The sequence below is a fragment of the Pseudorca crassidens genome, chromosome 1 (assembly GCF_039906515.1).
Source record: "Pseudorca crassidens isolate mPseCra1 chromosome 1, mPseCra1.hap1, whole genome shotgun sequence".
Taxonomy (NCBI): domain Eukaryota; kingdom Metazoa; phylum Chordata; class Mammalia; order Artiodactyla; family Delphinidae; genus Pseudorca; species Pseudorca crassidens.
The window spans coordinates 35,260,762-35,281,251 of record NC_090296.1 but is presented as its reverse complement, the minus strand read 5'-3'; the positions used below and the strand labels follow the sequence as shown (position 1 = coordinate 35,281,251).

Genomic DNA, 20,490 nt, shown 5'->3' with positions numbered 1-20,490 from the left:
ACTGCTTTCCTCTAACCGGCATGGAGTTTGTGAAGAAGGAAGAGTGACCTTCTGAAGGTTTGAACAGAATTGCATTCTAGGACCTGTTCCTTTCTTGGAACTCTGTGATTTCTGGTAGATGAAAGGTGAAATCCAATGATGTAAAGCCATTGGTGTCTACTGAAGCAGGTTCTGGAGAGAGAGCCAGAGCGACAGCAGGAGGTGTACAGCTGTCAGTGACTAGATAGATACCCACTGTTCACTAAGCCTCGGTAGTGGGTGAATGGTCAGGAAGAGATGGTCTCAGGTTAGTATGGTATACCCTACTTACAGAAAAGGACTTTAGGCCCATGCATGCTGGGAAGGATAGAGGTACCATTAATTAGGAAGGTGGAAAATAATGGTTTGGGGAGGGGGGATGCTGAGAGGCCTCCCCTAACCACCCTAACTAATTTCTGTTGCCAGTCCCACACCCCAGACACTTTTTATCACATGGATCTGATCCAGAGTCTTTGTAGCCCTTATCACCCAACATCTTCTTGCTTACTCGCTGTTTCCCCAGACACTGTAACCTGCGTGAGGGCAGGCATCTTATTGGTCTTATTCACATGGATCTCCAGTGCCCATCACAGTCCCTGGAATGTCGTAGATGTTGATAAAATTTGTTGAATTAGTGGAAAAGTGAGGCGACTTAATTATTATATTAGATTTTCTCTGTCTCTGTTCACTGTATTTCCATTTCTTCAACTTTCTGAGGTTTATACATAAGCACAATGAAGAAGAATGACAGCAAGTCTACTACGAGTATTGACGAGCAAGATGACATCTGTGTCCCAGGCTCCAAGGATCCAGGAGAGCTTCAAAATATGTTGGATGAAGGAGAGTATGCCCCTTTTGTATCTCCTCCCATATTAGAGAGCAGTTTTATCCAGGTAAATAATAATTGAGCCCTGAATTAAGTTCTAATAACTTTGGTAATTAATTTTCTCAAAGACAACAGAAAAGGTTGGAAAAATTGTTTTAATGTGGCAAGGGAATGTGTGATACAATTAAAGGAACAGTGTGGGAACTTCAAACAACCTAAAATAATTATGATGTAAAAGGAAAATTCATTTCAAATTTTCCCAACAAACTCTTACCTAGAAATTCTGTCCCAAGTCTACTGAAATTTTCATTCTATCATCATCTCCCCAAAACTACACAAAGAGATTATAGTCATTTTTAGAATATTCTGCCACAGGAAAGCACTCAGATAACTCCTTAACTTAGGAGACATTTTAAAGAATAACATCTATGACACAACTAGGGATTAAAATGCATTTTGGTTCTTAGTTCTGAAGGTAAAATATAATTGTCAAATTGTGCCAGGGAGAAAAGTTTCCTTCTCCTAAAAATGTACCTACATGATGAATGAAACTACACTTCAATGCATTTGAGAGCAGTTCTAACTTTCCGCTAAACACTCAACGTTAAATTATTCAGACAGGGGCTTCCCTGACGGTCCAGTGGTTAAGACTCTGTGCTTCTGCTGCAGTGGGGTGCAGGTTCGATCACTGGTTGGGGAAGTTCCGCATGCTGTGAGGTATGGCCAAAGGGAAAAAAAAAAAAACTCAGACAAAGAAACAGGGAAATGAGTTCAATGGTGTGGGCCATACCCTTAAACTTCCTGAAAATGTCACAACCAAGTCTAACGTGAAACATGCCCATTTAAGCAGCTCCTCGGCTGATTCTACAAAGGAGTGACAGGAACGACAACATACACACATTCTCTGCACTGACGGGAGACCTCCTCACTTCCAGACACCATAGGAGGGAGGTGATGCCTCAAAGAACACTAATGTTTAAGTCATGCCCCAGAAAGCATGTGATGCCGCGATTTGATGTTCTTTACCTTCTGTGCGCTTCTTTCCTACTAATAATCTTTTTATTTTATTCTTCACACTTCTGCACCTTTTTCAAATAACCATTTGCAAGCTCTAATGAACACTGGGAGAGGCAGTCAGCATTCTATAAATCAGACATGGCCCCATGTCTTAACTGGGTATGTTATTCCCTTTAACACACACAACCTCTTGTGGTCGGTATGTCTTTGGCAGCAAGTTATCAAGGTTCCTGACTCAACTGTGAGCGAAAAAGAACAATTATCTCAAGTAGAGTGAAAGAACCACAGGACACCAACTCACTCTTGGGAGTCATCAGGGACCCGGGTTGTCTCTTTTTGTTGTCACCCTCAAATTCACTCCCTTCGTGATATCACATGCAAACAGGACACGACAGCTGCCAGCAACGGAAGGGATGTGTCTCATCCTTGAACTGTCTGTGAGGGCTGAGAACCCTTTCCCAGAGCCTCCAGGAGGCCCCCAGCAGTGTCTCATTGACCAGGGCCTGCTGAGAGCAATCACTGGCCAGGGGATGGAATGGATCACCATGACCAGTTTAGGTGGATCAGGATTTAGCTCCTCAGCTGGGGCAGCATCCCTGAGGGGTGGATACTGGACAAAACCAGAATTCCATTAATCCGATGAATAGGAGCATGGCTTTGGGTAGGTAATCAATAGTGTAGGCTACAATCTCTTTCTAAATATATTTGCTTTTAAGTCATTTATGTTTTTGAAGCAGTTAATGTACAGCTGAGAAACCAAGTGTTTCCCCTCTCTGGCTTCCTTCACATCCCTGTCTACCCACTTTCCAGTCTCCTCCTCTTCCAACTGGCAGAGATTCTCAGCCAGTCTATGTCCCACATTGTTCAGGTCTCAGCTAGAGGTCCCTTCCTCAGGGGAGGATTTTCTGACCCTATGGTGAGGGTGTGCTGCAGCTGTCCGATTGGTAAGTGTTCAGGAAGTTTACAAGTCAGTTGTTAAACACAGCCATCGTTAAGAATTAAATTATATAAACTTATAAATAAAACTATTCAGGGGCTTCCCTGGTGGCGCAGTGGTTGAGAGTCCGCCTGCTGATGCAGGGGACGCGGGTTCGTGTCCCAGTCCGGGAAGATCCCACATGCCACGGAGCAGCTAGGCCCGTAAGCCATGGCTGCTGAGCCTGCGCATCCGGAGCCTGTGCTCCGCAACGGGAGAGGCCACAAGAGTGAGAGGCCTGCGTACTGCAAAAAAAAATAAAAATAAAAATAAAACTATTCAAAACAAAGGCAACAAGGGATTTCCCTGGTGGTCCAGTGGGTAAGACTCTGCACTCCCAATGCAGGGGGCCTGGGTTTGAACCCTCGTCGGGGAACTAGATCCCACATGCATGCCACAACTAAGAGTCTGCATGCTGAAACTAAGAAGTCCACATGCTGTGACTAAGAGCCCACGTGCCGCAACTAAGACCTGGTACAGCGGAAATAAATAAATAAGTAAATGTTTTTTTTAAAGTACCCCCCCCAAAAAAACCCAAAGGGAACAAATACTCAAAACTCATCATTCCTATTATATTACTACATTTTACTATTATCTTGAGGTTATGGATACAAGTTTGACTTCTGGGAGAATCAATTGGTTGTATGGATTTAACATAAAGAGTATGGTATATCATTGTCTGTAAATTGTGTGCTACTCATCTTTTATACCAGTGAAATTGATAATAAACTTATGAGTATCTCCCAAGAGACAGTGGTTACACACTTATCAGCACACCATTCCCTTCCTCCTCCCAAGTCAAGTTTTCTGTGATGTGCTCCACAGCACAGCACCCTGAACTTAGTAACACTTACAACAACACTTAGTGACATACTTGTTTAATGTTCGTCTTCCCCAGCGGACCCCACAGGTCAGAGACTGTGTCTGTCTGTTCTCTGTGATATCTCTAAGAATTCACTTGAACAAAGGCATCATGGTTCATTTCTCCTTTATTCCTACACTGCTTGGGTAAACGAGGTTGTCAGGGCCACACACTTTAACAGAAAACTCCTCTTCCTGTTCTCTGCCTCAGGTCAACAGGAGAGGTGAATCCATTTACCTTCATAACCGAGCCAACTGGGTGACTGTAGGCATCTGCTCTTCCAGTCCCACCCTCAAGACCCCCAACGTGATGCTGTTGGCACATCTGACACCCGCCGCCCAGAAAGATTCAGAACCCCTTTTTAAAAGTCTTCTGACATCTCCTTCTCCGGAGAATCTGGTGCTCACCAGGTGAGTTACAAAGAGAAGAGGTTAAAGACCTCTCAGAAAACATGCTTTACCCCTGAGGAGCTGAGAATAGAAACACAGATGACAAGTGGTCCAAGGGAGCATCTCACTTGTGCTCCCTGCTGCAGATGAGAGAGTCACATCCTTAAAGTCTGGGGAGATAGTTTGACAACCTGGAAGTCAAACAGGCCATTCACTTTTCAAAACTTAAACCTAAGTAACAGGAACTGAAGGCTCATAATAAAATGCCTCTCTAGAACATTCCCCCAACCCTATCCCAACTTCCATCAGAATTAGCTCTGGTCTTGTCTCAAGCCACCAACTTGCTGTAGGACCCACAGCAAATCACTAACTTCTCTCAGTCTCAACCTTGCAGGATTAACTAAATGGGACAACTTCTCCTAAATAAATAGTAAATAGTTGATATTTTAGTTCATTAGAGCCTTAGTATGATTCAGGCCAGATGGCCCTCAGGAGCCTGATTACATGTACTAAAAATCAAAGTTTTGACCCTCAAAAGCTAAGAACCAGACCTGGGAACATATGGCCACAAGAAGGTCCTGCCCCATCCCATGCCTGCCCCTCCCCAGGCCTGTCAGAGAGACACGCCTGTTGTCCTGAGTCTCACGCCACAAACTGCTATAAAAGGAAAGTCCTCATGATAGTTTCCAATCAGGCCTCCAGATGATATTTGCATTTGTCTGCAGGTTTCTCCCTCTGCAGTTTGTGACTCTTTCTGTGCATGATGCTGAGAATATGCGCATCAAAGTAAAGCTGGTGAGTGGCCGAGCCTACTACCTACAGCTCTGTGCCCCTGCATGCAAGCAAGACACCCTATTCCGTCAGTGGGTGGAACTCATCTCCCTCTTGAATGAGGAGAAAGCCAAAGCTTCCAAAGTGTCAGAAGTCTTCAGCCTCTCAGAAATCAAAAACAGCACAGACATCACAGGGGCAGTGGACATCACGGATATTGCAGCCTTCACAGCTGTACAGACCCCACACCTGTACACATGTTCAGACCTCATCAATGGCATAGAAAGCATTGATTTCTCAGAATTCACGGACATCACCGATGTCACCGATGTCACAGATACTCCAGAAAATGAGGTCACCGAGGCCCCAGATATAAGGATTGTCACAGAAGTCACAGAAGTCACGGACATCTGCAATGTCACAGTGGTGTTTGAAAATGATGACATACTCAGGGCCAAGCGGGAGGAAGAGGTATGTGACATGGAAGACTTTCATTCTCTAATAATCACTCTCTTTCACCTTCTTTGGTAAAAGCTACCTGACATCGATTATCAAAATGCTATGGAACTTACTCTTAGTAACCTAATATTAACAATGAGTTCCGCTACCTGAACCCTGGTGTAAAAGAGTTGTAAGATGTTCCCTGAAACAGGCAGTGCACATCCATACCATACAACTTAACCCTGTAGAAAGCTATGGTGGGATAAAAGGAACTTTGGTATCAGAGTCAGAAGCCCTGGGTTGGAATCGTGCCCTGCTGCATGTTAGTTTGGCCAAGTCACTGAACCTGCATGAGTCTGTTTCCTCACCTCTCAAATGAGGATATTAATATCATGCAAGGGCTATATTAAGGTTTAAATGTACACAAAAGTATGAAGTATACTGAAGGATAGGGTGAAATTTCAATAAGAAGTGAAGGTGGAAATAAGAAAATAAAATACCCAAAGTGAGCATCTTTAGAAAGGGCCAGAAAGTGGAAAAACACAGAAACACATCTGAGAATAAATCAGTTTGGCTGGAGCATAACATATGTGGAAAATATTAGGATATAGGATGGAAAGTTGCTTGCAAACCTTGAATGCCAAAATAAGAAGTGTAGACTCAGTCCTTGGGCAAACCTTAGCCACAAAATCTCTGTGTAAGGGAGTGAAAGCTGTGTTTTTAAAAGATTAGTCTGATGGAAGGATGGATGGCAGGTAAAGAGATCAGTGTGTAGACTGCTGCTGAGAAACCTCCGTGGGGCCCACAGCAGAAAAATGGCAGAGGGCAAAGATGGACATTTCCAGAAGAAGAAAACGCTAGCTAATGAATTTAGTGGGAAAGTTTTACCTCACTAGTAATCAAAGAAATGCAAACTTGAAAAAAATTTCATCTATAAAACTGCTAATTAAAAGAATAAAAATAGTCAGTGTTAGTAAAGGTGGGGTCACCTTGGAACTTGTAAACATTCATGGTAGGGTGAGAATCGGAACAAACTTTCTTGAAATCATTATGAGTCAAGAACCTAGAAATGTTGACACCCTTTGACTCAGTGATTCCACTTTTAAGAATCTTTCTTAAGGAGTTAATCATCAATAGGAATGAGGATTTAGCTATAAAGATGTTAATCATACCACATCTATACCATGTTTATAAAAATGAAATAATGAAAATACGGAAGTAAACTAAACATCCACCACAGAGAAATGGCTAAATGAATTTAAATCCACAAAGGTCAGGTACCATGTTTATCTCATTCAGGAGCAACCACAGTGACTGGCAAGATCATAGTCACTCAGGAAATATTTGTTAAACGAATGACTACTCTGTAGCTGTTAAAATTGTTGGAGAATTTTTCTTTACTTGGAAAAATGTTTATGATGTAAACCTGAGTGAAAAATGAAGTAAAGAATATGATCCTTATTACATAAAAATGCATGTAAACACACAGACAATAGGAGGGGGAAAAGTCATATTGTTAATAGTAGTTTATTTCTAGATTGCAAGTTTATAAGCAATTGATGTTTTCTTCTTTATATATTTCTGAATTTTCTGTTTCCTACAATAAAAATAATTTTTAATTAGAAAAATTCAAGTAGCTTTACACAGTTTTTAATAACATGGGGAAATTTTTATAATAAATCATTAAGTGAAAAATGTGGGCTATGACCACAAAGCAGACACATTCAAAATAAGTAAATGGACAGAAAGATCGCAATGAAATGTGTCATGGTAGTTATTTCTGGCCTGTGGCATCAAGCAAGCAATAATTTTCTCCCTCTAACTTTATATCTCTTAGGATTTTCTAAATATTCTATGATAAATATACATTACTTTCATTGTCAGAAAAAAATGTTTTAGTTTTAGAGAAGATTATTGCATTATTTTCAAGGAACAGCCATAGAGGTGATGGACTATGTAATAACAAAGGGAGGAAGAAGGTGCAGATGTGAAGGACATCAGAGAGACGGAGTCTTTTTTTAAAGATTTATTATTTATTTATTTTAATTTTTGGCTGCATAGGGTCTTAGTTGCAGTACGCGGGATCTTTCATTGCGGAGCATGGGCTTCTCTCTGGTTGTGGTGTGCGGGCTTCAGAGCTCATGGTCTCTGTAGTCTGCGGCACATGGGATCTCAGTTCCCTGACCAGGGATCGAACCCACGTCCCCTGCATTGGAAGGCAGATTCTTTACCACTGGACCACCAGAGAAGTCCAAGAGAGATAGAGTCCTTAAGACCGGTTGACCTATTGCTCTGAGGCCTGAGAGAGATTCTAAGGAAGGTGGGGAGCGACAGAAGTGGTGTATTAACAGAAACCAGGACATTAGAACGGGAGATATTTTAGGGTACTATGTTTTAGATTCTAAGTCTTTTGAAAAACAAACTCTTTAGTATTACTAGGAACCTCCAACTTCTGTCACCTATTAGATGCTCTTAAATCAAGAGCAACCTTGGATTGGGGAGCAGGTGTCAAGGCATTTCTAGAAAACCTTCCTTTCCTGCCAATTCAGGGAGAGGAAGTCCTGCAATTGAGTCCTAATTTTCTTGTGTGAGGTGACATTGGTATACCTGACCACATGAGTTTTAGCATGTGCTGTGTCAGGTCCCCATGCTGCCAGCCTCCAGCGCCCACCTGGGCTCTTCTCAATGGCTGTGCAATACCAAGCCTCACCCCCCTCATCATTGTGCCTGTGCACTTGAGGCCACGCAGTAAATATAGATGAAATAATTACTGCTCCTTAAATAATCTGCTTCTGTATGATGCTCTTCTGCTCCCTGATTTGCTGCCGCCTGTTATTTTCAAAGGAAAAAATGGAAAATATTCTGAAGGCTGGTTGTCTACAATATACAAAAATTAAGAATGAGTTTAGAGAATCCTCAAAACATGTCACCATCTCAAACCTAATGCTAACTTTCGAAGGTGAAAGATGTTTTCAAACTACCTTGACTCCAGAAGAAGGTGAGACAAATAAATCCAAAGAGATGAGCGATAGGCCCTCTGAAATAAGGCCAACAGACTCTAAAAGCACGGCTCTCAAGGCTGAAGAATCCAGGTATGTGAGGCAGGGAAATGCCAAGTGATGCTGAGATGTGAAGTATGTAAATAAGTGCATGCTTTCAAGTCCCTGCAACTAGGGCATTGTTTGCTGAAGATCCTCAGACATACATGCAATGTAATTGAATGATAACATAATCAACTCACTTATCCACATTTGGTTCAACCTTGTCTAATTTTTATTTTCACACCAACTTCTCACACCATTCAGTTGGCATTCTGGGCCATCTGCCTGGTGTCAGTGGTGTGTGCTGAAGAAAACAACAGAATCACGATGTCCACATTTTGGAGTTAGAGGCTAGAGTATTTACAGGTATTTTTATCTTTACACTTCTCTGTATTTTCTTCTCTACATATCCCTTACCCTTTTTTTTTTTTTTTTTTTTTTTTTTGCGGTACACGGGCCTCTCACTGTTGTGGCCTCTCCCGTTGCGGAGCACAGGCTCCGGACGCGCAGGCTCAGCGGCCATGGCTCATGGGCCCAGCTGCTCCGCGGCATGTGGGATCTTCCCAGACCGGGGCATGAACCTGCGTCCCCTGCATCGGCAGGCAGACTCTCAACCACTGCGCCACCAGGGAAGCCCCCCCTTTCCCTTTTCTACATTTCCAATGAATAACTTAATAATCTGAAAAACTATTTTTATAATTGTAATACCCAATTGCAAGATGAATGTGAGAGACACTGTGGTATTATAAAGATAAAAATTAATATGACCATTCTGGAATAACAGCTAATAAGAAACCAGAGAAAAATATAGAGATCTAAATGCTACATTAGCAAGAATGAAAATGAGGAATGTCATGAATTATGTCTAAGTTCTTTTTAAATATAAAAAGGAACAGGGGAAAACAGGGAAACAAACTTTTTAAAAGTTTCACTCACTCATTCAATAATATTTACTGAGCACCTTCTATGTGCTAGAGACTGGAAATACAGCAGTGAAAACGAGTCATGGAGTGTTTCATTTTAGTGGAGGGTATAGATAATAATCAAATAAAGTATATTATGCCGCTGGAATGTGCTGCGAGAAAACAAAAAGTAACAGAAAGATTTGAGGAGGGAGGAGGGATAGTGGTCAGGAACTGCTTCTCTGAGGAATGGCAGAGATCTGAAGGAAGGGTGGAGCTCTGAGGGAATAGAGTTCCAAGCTGACTGACTGCATAACAATTATAAATGGGACATGTTAGGTGGTCAGCAAATGATCATTATTGTCACTATTACTTCATTTCCAATAGCGTAGATAAAAGAAAGTTGGCTATTCTGTCAAAACAAAAACAAAAACAGAAAACAAAATATCTTAATTGACTGAGGGTTAAGTGTTCAAAACTGGCTTTCTTCTTAACCTTCTTTCCCAGCTAAGAAGGGGTCCAGGGAAGGAAAGGAATATGGATGATCCTTAGAGGATTCTTAAGCCTTGAAGTCAGAGTAACATTTGCTTTTGCCCCTGGGCAGTCACATTTCTCGCAGTTCTAGGGCCTCTAGATCCAAGTGCCAATACATTCAAGGTGTTGGATCTTGATTATAATTTCAATACTTTTGGTTGTATGCTTCAGCAAAGCATCGTGTCTTATCTAGGGTTTCTATACCATTGGTTCTTTTTTTTTTTTTGGTGGTACACGGGCCTCTCACTGTTGTGGCCTCTCCCGTTGCGGAGCACAGGCTCCGGACGCGCAGGCTCAGCAGCATGGCTCACGGGCCCAGCCGCTCCGCGGCATGTGGGATCTTCCCAGACCCGGGGCACGAACCCGCGTCCCCTGCATCGGCAGGCGGACTCTCAACCACTGCGCCACCAGGGAAACCCTACCAGTGGTTCTTAATGTGTGGCTGGTCAGCAGCATCACCTGGGAGCCAGTTAATGATGTAAATTCTCAGGCCCACCCCCACCCTGCTGAATCATAAACTCTGGGATAGTCTCAGCATTTTGTGTTGTAATAGGCCTCCCAGTGGTTCAAATGTACAATCAGGTTTGAGAACTGTTGCCTTATGAGAAGCCAGTCCTAGGTACAAAGCAGGGCTGAGCAAGGCTTGTGAGGGCTTCTCCTGAGGCCCTGGAGCCAAAATGGGGATTCCCCTTCATAGCCATAGGAAGAACAATCAGGTCAAATTCAAGGGAGGCTTCTTCAGAAATTTTTCCTATATGACCAAGAGCTTTGAAGTTTGGATTTAAAAATATATTAAAAATCAATTCATATAGATAACTAATGAGAACCTGTTGTTCTCAGGAACTCTACTCAATGCTCTGTGGTGGACCCAAATGGGAAGGAAATCCAAAAAAGAGGGGATATATGTATACATATAGCTGATTCACTTCACTGTACAGCAGAAACTAACACAACATTGTAAATCAACTATACCCCAATTAAAAAAAAATCAATTCATGTCTTTTTCTTCTCTGATTGCCATAGCTAGGACTTCCAAAACTATGTTGAATAAAAGTGGTGAGAGTGGACATTCTTGTCTTATTCCTAATCTTAGAGGAAATGCTTTCAGTTTTTCACCATTGACATGATATTAGCTGTGGGTTTGTCATACATGGGCTTTATTATCTTGAGGTAGGTTTCCTCTATGCCCACTTTCTGGAGAGTTTTTATCATAAATGGGTGTTGAATTTTGTCAAAAGCTTTTTCTGCATCTGTTGAGATGATCATGGTTTTTATTCTTCAATTTGTTGATGTGGTGTGTCATACTGATTGATTTGCAAATATTGAAAAATCCTTGCATCCCTGGGATAAATCCCACTTGATCATGGTGTATGATCCTTTTAATGTATTGCTGGATTTGATTAGCTGGAATTTTGTTGAGGATATTTTCATCTAAGTTCATTGGTGATATTGGCCTGTAATTTTCTTTTTTTGTGGTATCTTTGTCTGGTTTTGGTATCAGGGTGATGGTGGCCTCATGGACTGAGTTTGCAGGTGTTCCTTCCTCTGCAATTTTTTGGAATAGCTTCAGAGGATAGGTGTTAACTCTTCTCTAAATGTTTGATAGAATTCAGCTGTGAAGCCATCTGGTCCTGGACTTTTGCTTGTTGGGAGTTTTTAAATCACAGATTCAATTTCAGTACTTATGTTTGGTCTGTTCATATTTTCTATGTCTTCCTGGTTCAGTCTTGGGAGATTGTACCTCTCTAAGAATTTGTCCATTTCTTCTAGGTTGTCCATTTTTGGGGCATATAGTTGCTTGTAGTAGTCTCTTATGATCCTTTGTATTTCTGTGGTGTCAGCTGTAACTACTTCTTTTTCATTTCTAATTTTATTGATTTGAGCCCTCTCCCTTTGTTTCTGGATGAGCCTGGCTAAAGGTTTATCAGTTTTGTTTATCCTTTCAAAGAACCAGATTTTAGTTCATTGATCTTTTCTATTGTTTTCTTCATCTCTGTTTCATTTGTTTCTGCTCTGATCTTCATGATTTCTTTCCTTCTACTAAATTTGGATTTTGTTTTTTCTTTCTCTAGTTGCTTTAGGTGTAAAGTTAGGTTGTTTGAGATTTTTCTTGTTTCCTGAAGTAAGATTGTATTTATATAAACTTCCCTCTTAGAACTGCATTTGCTGTGTCCCATAGGTTTTGGATCGTCGTATTTTTATTTTCATTTTTTTCTAGGTATTTTTTTTCAATTTCCTGTTAGATTTCTTCAGTGATCCATTGGTTGTTTAGTAGCATATTGTTTAGCCTCCATGTATTTGTGGGCTTTTGCAGTTTTTTTCTTGTAGTTGATTTCTTAAGTTCATAGCATTGTAGTAGGAAAAGATGCTTGATATGATTTCAATTTTCTTAAGTTCACTGAGGCTTGTTTTGTGGCCCATCATGTGATCTATCCTGGAGAATGTTCCATATGCACTTAAAAAGAATGTGTATTCTGCTGCTTTCAGTTGGAATGCTTTTATTTATTTTCCAGATGGAAGAAACTTTCCTGCTTCAGATTGAGGGTGGAGAAGTAGCTGAAATAGAGAAGTTTCCCTCAGGACACTGATCTATTATTTCTTGATGGTAACCGCTGAGTTCTTTCAGTGGAACTAAATAATGCCCAGGAGGACTACTGGAAGTCTGATGTGTTAGAGGAGAAAGAAGGAAAGGAGATTTAAAAAGTAACCAATTGGTGCTTTCCTGGTGGCGCAGTGGTTGAGAGTCTGCCTGCCGATGCAGGGGACACGGGTTCGTGCCCCAGTCTGGAAAGATCCCACATGCCACGGAGCGGCTGGACCAGTGAGCCATGGCCGCTGAGCCTGCGCTTCCGGAGCCTGTGCTCTGCAACGGGAGGGGCCACAACAGTGAGAGGCCCGCGTACCACACACACAAAAAAAGTCATCAATCATCTGTCAGAAGTAGTGAGAGAAAAACAAAGAATGTAAGAGGCAAAGGTATAGAAGCAGGTGCCACTCAATAGAAAATATATCTTTTGCTGTGTATGAGTATGACTTTCATAGAAAAGCATAAGATTTCTAAAAAACAAATGAGATAAAATTGAATCCATCCAATCTAGCAATTTGTCCTAAATAATAATTAATCAGGTCTGATCATTCTGACATCTTCCTTCTGCTTTATTTCATTCATTATGTCTCAAAGTCTGTCCCGCCCTTGTCTAAGGCTTCAGAAACACACAGTTCAAAATCTAACAAGGTTAACTGTTTAAATCATTTCAGCTTCTTTCCTTGCCCTTTTGCAAATAATAGATGCCCTGAAGCACTGGATTAACTTTTAATGCCTTTAAAAAAAAAAAACTTTAAAAAAAATAATTAGCAAACTTTTTTAAAGTACAGTTTTAGATTTACAGAATAATTGAGGAGATAGTACATACAGCCCCATATACCCACCCCACTGCCACCTCCTCACCCTCCTCTCATCCCCAGTTTCCCCTATTATTAACACCTGCATTGGTGTGGTACATTTGTTACAACTAATGAACAATATTGATATATTATTATTAACTATAGTCCCTAGTTTAAGGTTCACTCTCTGTGTTGCACAGTTTTGTGGGTTTTGACACATGCATACTGACAATGTATCCACATAAAGAACAGTCTCACTAAAAAAAAAAAAAAAAAAAAAAAAAAGAACAGTCTCACTACCCTAAAAATCCTCTGAGCATTAGATAAGCTCTTAGCAGTTTTTTTAAATATTAAAAATTGTAGAGAGAGCTTAAGTTTTTAGGTTGAAAAATGATCTGCAGGTGCAAAATTTTGTTAGTCTCACTATTATGATCACTATTAGAAATGATGAGAAAATGAATGCCTATATAAATAGCAAAAATCTTAGAATTTTAAAGATTGAAAAGGATCTTGGTTGGCAAATCCCAAACTCTTCCAGGCCCTGCCCTTCAGTCTCTCAGCTTCCTGTGTGATCTATCTGCTGACCCTACTGTAGAGAAAGAAAGAAATAGATAAAAACAAAGCAAAAAACAAATTTTGGTTCTAACTAATCCTCTTAAGTCCAATTTAATCAAGCATAAGTTATATTTTATTGCCTATTTACATCAGGAACTTAATTACTAGCTAGAGCCTAATTTGAGAATGTTCATTATAAATGAAAGATGTGATAAGATCAAAGAACAGAATGGGATTCACTGATGCTTAATCCTGGGACAATTGCAGGATTAAGTCAGGACACCATGAGAGTGATAAATAAATTCTAGTATATATTCATTTTTCTTCTCCAAGACCATGGATTTCAGTGACACTTTCTAACCGTATACTTTGGAACAATGGAAAAAAAATTAAACAATGACATCATTGAATATTTTGCCCTCAGATTCATTGGTCTTTAAAATGTAAATTGAGCAACTTAAATCTAGATGAGTGAAAGACGCTGGAGACTTGTATAATGTCATTTTAGGTGCTTTAGAAGTGAAGGATTTACTTTATAAAGCATTTATATTCCTTCCCATACCTTGGCAATAGTACTACTGTGACTCTTCCCTTTGTTTTAAAGAGGATAATGGCAGGCTTTATTTTAATTTGCACCTATTTTTTTTTAAGTACACTTTCTTGATATTTCTCAGTCTCTTGAAAACTTTTATCATTAAACTCAACCTTATTTAAATCACCAGACCTACTTGGTACATGAGTAGTTGTTTGCAAACTTCTCAGAAAATTACTAATTTAACCTTAAGATCCATTGGAGAACCTGAACTGCATGGATTTGCCAGACCTCTTAAATGGATCAGAATTATGTCTTTGCACATTTATCTGGGAAGATATTATCTAAGGATAATTATTCTTCCCAAACCCTTTTACTCAAACAGCAATACTTCCAAAAGAGTTACTGAAATGTAGCCAAGGAACAAAGATTTAGTGAAAATTAGCTGACAAGTTTATATTTTAGCATGTCAATGAGGTTACAAAAATAAGTATTTTTTGATATTAATTTTAAAAATCAGGCATGCAGAAAACAAACTTCTTTATCCAAAGACATCTCTGAAAGTGAAATAGCCTGAAAAACTGACAGCTAGTCTCCTATTTTATCCACTAAACCATAAGAAGTGTATTAACTTGGACAAATACTTGGGTATGTTATTCACCTACAAGATTCCCATCAGGGCCATAGAGATTGTGATGAAGAGCTAGCAGAGTAGGCACTGTAACCCCAGTCACCCCTCCATTCCAGAATGTACCCCACGTGTCTATGAGAGCTTCCTGTGTGATCTATCTGCTGACCCTACTGTAGAGAAAGAAAGAAATAGTGATCAAACAGCTGACTCTGTTTACGGAAGCCCCAGAGCAGCAGCAGTTAGCTTCTTGGAGTCTCAACCTCAAATGAATTTTCAGGGGCTCGAGAGGTAGCAGGTTAGGGATGGTCACAGCCTCACTGAGTGACAGGTGATAGTTACAATAAAAATAGGTTAGGGCTTCCCTGGTGGCGCAGTGGTTAAGAGTCCGCCTGCCAATGTGGGGGACGCGGGTTCGTGCCCTGGTCCAGGAGGATCCTGCGTGCAGCGGAGCAGCTGGGCCTGCGCGTCCGGAGCCTGTGCTCCGCAACGGGAGAGGCCACAGCAGTGAGAGGCCCGCATACCACAAAAAAAAAAAAAAAAAAAAAAAAAATAGGTTATATGTAATTACATACAACTCACTTTTACAGCTTTTACATGTTGGATAGCTTACATGTTATGAAAATTTAGGTAATTTTACTCTAAGATGTATTATAATGAATAATACCCTTGGCTTGCTAAATATGTTTCATTACTACCTACAAAGTACTTAGAGAATGATTATCTCATACTTAGTAGTTCTTTTCTAAGTATTTGTGGTTATACTGCCAAAACTTTGAAATGTGCTATTTATTTTTACAGGAGCAGGAGAACTGATTCAGACACTTCAGGTATGAAACAAATTCCACTACATTTCTTTGTGATCCCTGGTATCGAGCAGTCACCTCTGGGTCCTAGAACAGAGTAGTTAAGAACAAAGGAATCCAGCTAGATGTTTTGATGCATTCCCTTCCTGCCTTTGCTCCATTGTGAGAGTCCTATCCTGCAGAAACTGCCTCAAAGACTATATTCATGCTATCTTTCAAGTGGTAGGCATCACTTTGCTTTTTTCTGTGCTGATAGAGTTCCCTAGTTCCCTGAATGTCTAACTCACTGGGCGTGAACCACTCCCGAGGTAGCTCTGCGGGCAGAACCTGAACATGATACGGCCTCTTATTCCTACTGATTTGGAAGGGAATTAATCCACAGCGCAATTTCTTGGTAAATCTAAAACCACCTAGCCCCTCTTTTCTTCCTGCTTACGTCTTTGGCTTCTGCTTCGCTGTCAGGTGATACCATTTAATTACCATTTTCCTTACATATTTCCATGGCTCGGGATCTTTAACCTGTAACAAGTATTTGAAGTAGAGGCTGTCTTGTAGGCACCGGTGGAGATTTCTCCCCTTACTTGCTGCTGACCCACTTCTAAGTTACTGTCTAACTTCTGGGGGTGGGTAGAATGGGCCTCAGCTCCAGTCATGCACATAAAACAACATCATGGAAGGAACACAGAAGCACACTTAACTAAATGTAAATGGAGAGGAAAAAAATACCAAAAACACTTGAAGACATTTTTAGTCACTTTTGCAAGAGTACTACCAAAAAAAAAAAAAAGCAAATGATTGGTGGGGAGGGCTAAATGGGTAAAGGGGATCAAGTGTATGGTGACAGAAGGAAAATAAATTTTTGGTGGGGAGCACATTGTAAGATATACAGAAATAGAAATATAAAGTTGTACACATGAAATTCATATAATGTTATAAATAAATGTTAGCTCAATAAAATTTTTAAAAAGCAAATGATTATAAGAAAGCTATTTATACAAGTGGGATTTGTCTTTGGGCCTTCCCACTGGAATTTAGTGTCCAAAAAACCAGGTGAACTTCACTGTAATGTGGTTTTACCTATATTCCAATCTACAGTATTAAACCTGAAAACAGGGGCTTCCCTAGTGGCGCAGTGGTTAAGAATCCGCCTGCCAAGGCAGGGGACACAGGTTCAAGCCCTGGTCTGGGAAGATCCCACATGCCGTGGAGCACCTAAGCCGTGTGCCACAACTACTGAGCCTGTGCTCTAGAGCCTGCGAGACCCAACGCAGCCAAAAATAAATAAATAAATAAAATAAATGTGTGATAAACCTGAAAACAATGTAGGAAAATGCTATCATAGTTTATAAGAAAAATACAAAATTTTATTCGCAATATATAGAATTTTCATCTATCAATTTCTATCCCAAATTTTATTTCAAAAAGAAATCAAATCTGTAAAAATTCCAGAGATATCCTACACCGGCAAACATTTTCCTCTTATTTTCTAAAGACAAGGATAAATCTAGCAACAGCCTTACCACTAATACATAATTAGTGCAGGAGCATATAATTAGTACCTTCTTTGTACATTCTGAAGCACTCCTTATTTTAGCCATGGAAATTTGAAATTAATGTAGGACATTGATACTTTTATTTTCATCTTATATGTGACTGATTCTTTTACCTGTCTTCTGGCACAAACTCAATTTTGTTCAACTGAACAAGCATTCATTGCCTATCTATTATATATGAGGCACTGTGACAGGCTCTGGGAGAGATTAAAAATAAATAACAGGACCTATTACCTGGCCTCAAGACATGTGCACAAATAACATAAAGAGGAATGTTATAGGCCCTATATGAGAAAAGTGGAGAACTAATTTTAGCTCAAGAGAGAAAATCATGGAAGATTCTATGAAGGAAGCAGTCTTTGAGTTAGGAAAGGGGAAACAAGGACATCCTGGATATAAGGAACAGTGTGGGCAAAATCAAAAGAATGAGACAGGGCTGGGCATGTTGAATTTAGGAGTAGTGAGAGAGGCAGCTGGAAAGCAAGGCAGGAGTCAGGTCATGGAGGTTTTAATCCACACTAAGGAGTTTGGAAAGTACTACTTGGTAGGTAAGGAGGAGTCACTGAAAGCCAAGGAAATGACAAAATTAGTATTACATTTTAGGATGAATACTCTGACTGCAGCCTCTAAGAGAAGCTGGAAGAGGCTAGAGGCAGAATGTCATTATAATAGTCTAGGTGAAGGGTACCAAAGTCTTGGCCAGGCAAGAAGCAATGAAATGAGAACAAGGACATGAACACACAGTCAACAAGCTTTAATGACTAAACTACCTGTGTGGACACGAGAAAAAAAGGACTGAGGAGGACAGAGTTTGGGAGGCCACATGACTAGGAGGTAGTGAGTCCATGAAGCAAGCTGGGAAAAGGAAGAAAATCTGGAAGGAAAAGGTGAAGAAATCAGCTATGAAACACTGAACTGAGAATCAAAAGCCCTAGGTTTGAGTCCTAACTGCACTTCCTCTGTTTCATGAACGCATCATTTAATCTCTCTGGGCCTCAGTTTCCTCAGCTATCAAATGTGTGTGCATATGGGTGGGGGAACGAGGAGGGCGCGACTGGCTGTCTCAAGGCCCTTTCTGCTGCTGTGATTTTCTTAGCTCCCTTTTGTGGTCCTGGTGGCGCATCTATGTAAATTTACCAGGCAGCTTGAAATGGGGCTCTGGAAATCAGGAGCTGAGGAAAGATACGGCAAACGTGCAGCGAAATTCCCCTCTTGCGCTTGTTAAATCACGAAGATGGTACAATATACATGTTTGGCATGCAGTTTTCACGAAGTATTAATTATTTTCCCTGTTTGTTTTCTTTCATGTACTTTCTCATTCTTCCCGCTTTCCTTTCCTGTATCTTCTCACTTTTCCTTACTTAGGATTGTACAGTTTTTCAATGTTCCCTCTGATTAGCATTTCTTTCCCCCTTATCACACTCTTCTGAATCACTTCTTTTTTCCCCTTTCACACTCAACACTCTTCACCCCAAGAAAAGCAAAGATTAGTAGAATTTTAATCCCTTGTCCCATTGAATTTAGACTGAATGTAGACGGAAAGTGAGTTTGTAAATCTGATTTCTATTCTAGGCAGGAGCCAGAATAATAACTGCTCCCATGGCAGTAAAACAAATCACTGTTTCTATTAACCCCATCAGATTCACATTCACACAACTCCTGGGCAGGGCTAGTTGGGGACCATGGTCTCCAACTCATCTCTCCAACCTCTCAGCAGTTTGAAAGAATGACATTTCTTCTCCTTTTTGAGTAAGGTTTTGGGTAAAGTGGCACTGCAAATGTACTGTTTTTATGAAAAGGCTACAAGGCAGGGCCCAGGCTAAACCCATCTTCTCTGGATCTGGGTCCATCTTTCTCCTTTATTGACTTTCAATTTCTTACCTTTCTAAGCTTTATTCTCCTTAACTTTGCTGATTTCTTTACAGTGAGCCCAAACAATAGGTTTATCTATAATCCCGTGTTATTCTTCCAAGATGGAAAGAAATGAGACAAAGGATAGAGATTCAAGAAATAAGAAAAAGAGGGCTTCCCTGGTGGCGCAGTGGTTGAGAGTCCGCCTGCCGATGCAGGGGACACGGGTTTGTGCCCCCAAACCCGGTCCAGGACAATCCCACATGCCGCGGAGCGGCTGGGCCCGTGAGCCGTGGCCGCTGAGCCTGCGCGTCCGGAGCCTGTGCTCCGCAACGGGAGAGACCAGAACAGTGAGAGGCCCGCGAACCACCCCCCCCCCCACCACCCCGCCCCGGCAAAAAAGAAAGAGGGAACTCATTTAAGAAATACTGGGAGTCCTCCCCTCCCCCACCCATCTTTCTTTTCCACTTTCCTCTTAACTACCGCAAATCAAACCCTTGGAATCCTAAGCAGCCAGGTTCATTCTGTTTATGAAACCAGGGCTAAAAAGAAAAAGAGTGGGAGAAACTGTGAAATTTAACAATGGGCTCCATCGGAAAGAATAAAGACATTTTTGATGAGACATTTTGGAACATCATTTGAATTTAAGACTCAAATTTAAGTTCTCTCTACTTCTGTGACATTTTTCTCTCCTGTTTTTGGCTTTTTTCTCTCCTCACTTCCTCTCTCTCTCTAGTGATCTCTCTTCCACCTTGTCCCAGTATTTTCTGGCTCTCTCCTCTCCTGTCAAATCCTCTTCTAATTTCCTCAGTCTTGTGCCTCATCTGTCCTCCCTTTCTCAGGGGAATACATGTGAAGAAAGGAAAGTAAAACAAGAAAAGGCCAATGGGAAAAAACAAGTAAGACAACCTAAAGGTAATTTTTACAATTATAAGTCTATAGATATAAATGACAGACATGACTTTTTCACAAAAAGCTGTCAATAAACTGAATCTTTTAACATTGAATCTTATTACTTCTACTGTAGTAACAATAGAGGTGGAATGGAATATTGAGATATTGTTGTGGCTTCTGCTCTAGAATCCACCAGGGGTCAAAATGTAACATCAGCACAGGGCAAGAAGGCGCTTCAGGTGAGGCACTGGCAGGGAATTACTTGCTACTGCTTTTACAGTGATTCCTTTCTCATTGCTACCTTCCTCTTTGCTCCCTTATCATACTCTTTCCCAACCTGCTTTCTCAGATTAGCCAACACAGCCAAAGCCTCTTACTTTCATACCAAAATTATACAAATATTCTCAGAGTCCTTGCAGGGCTGCCATGTACAATTGTGCAGATTGGACACTGCACAGAGTTGGGGGTCCTATTCACGTTGTAGTCTGTGCAATGAATAACTTGCACAGC

General features: G+C 40.8%; 1 protein-coding gene across 1 annotated transcript; it reads left to right on the top strand.

Moving 5' to 3' along the window:
• The first annotated feature begins 276 nt into the window (after nt 1-276).
• Nucleotides 277-19,956, top strand: GARIN2 (golgi associated RAB2 interactor family member 2). Its single transcript, XM_067739613.1, has 7 exons — nt 277-286; nt 736-911; nt 3,910-4,109; nt 4,814-5,330; nt 8,145-8,392; nt 15,678-15,706; nt 19,823-19,956. Exons 1-7 carry the CDS (start codon nt 277-279, stop codon nt 19,954-19,956), a joined length of 1,314 nt encoding a protein of 437 aa, XP_067595714.1.
• Nucleotides 19,957-20,490: the final 534 nt, after the last annotated feature.

Excerpts from the sequence above, each read along its gene's own strand:
- GARIN2 (XM_067739613.1), top strand. Across the intron at positions 912-3,909 it reads TAGAGAGCAGTTTTATCCAG|GTCAACAGGAGAGGTGAATC; the intron begins GTAAATAATAAT and ends TCTCTGCCTCAG. Across the intron at positions 8,393-15,677 it reads CTCAAGGCTGAAGAATCCAG|GAGCAGGAGAACTGATTCAG; the intron begins GTATGTGAGGCA and ends TTATTTTTACAG.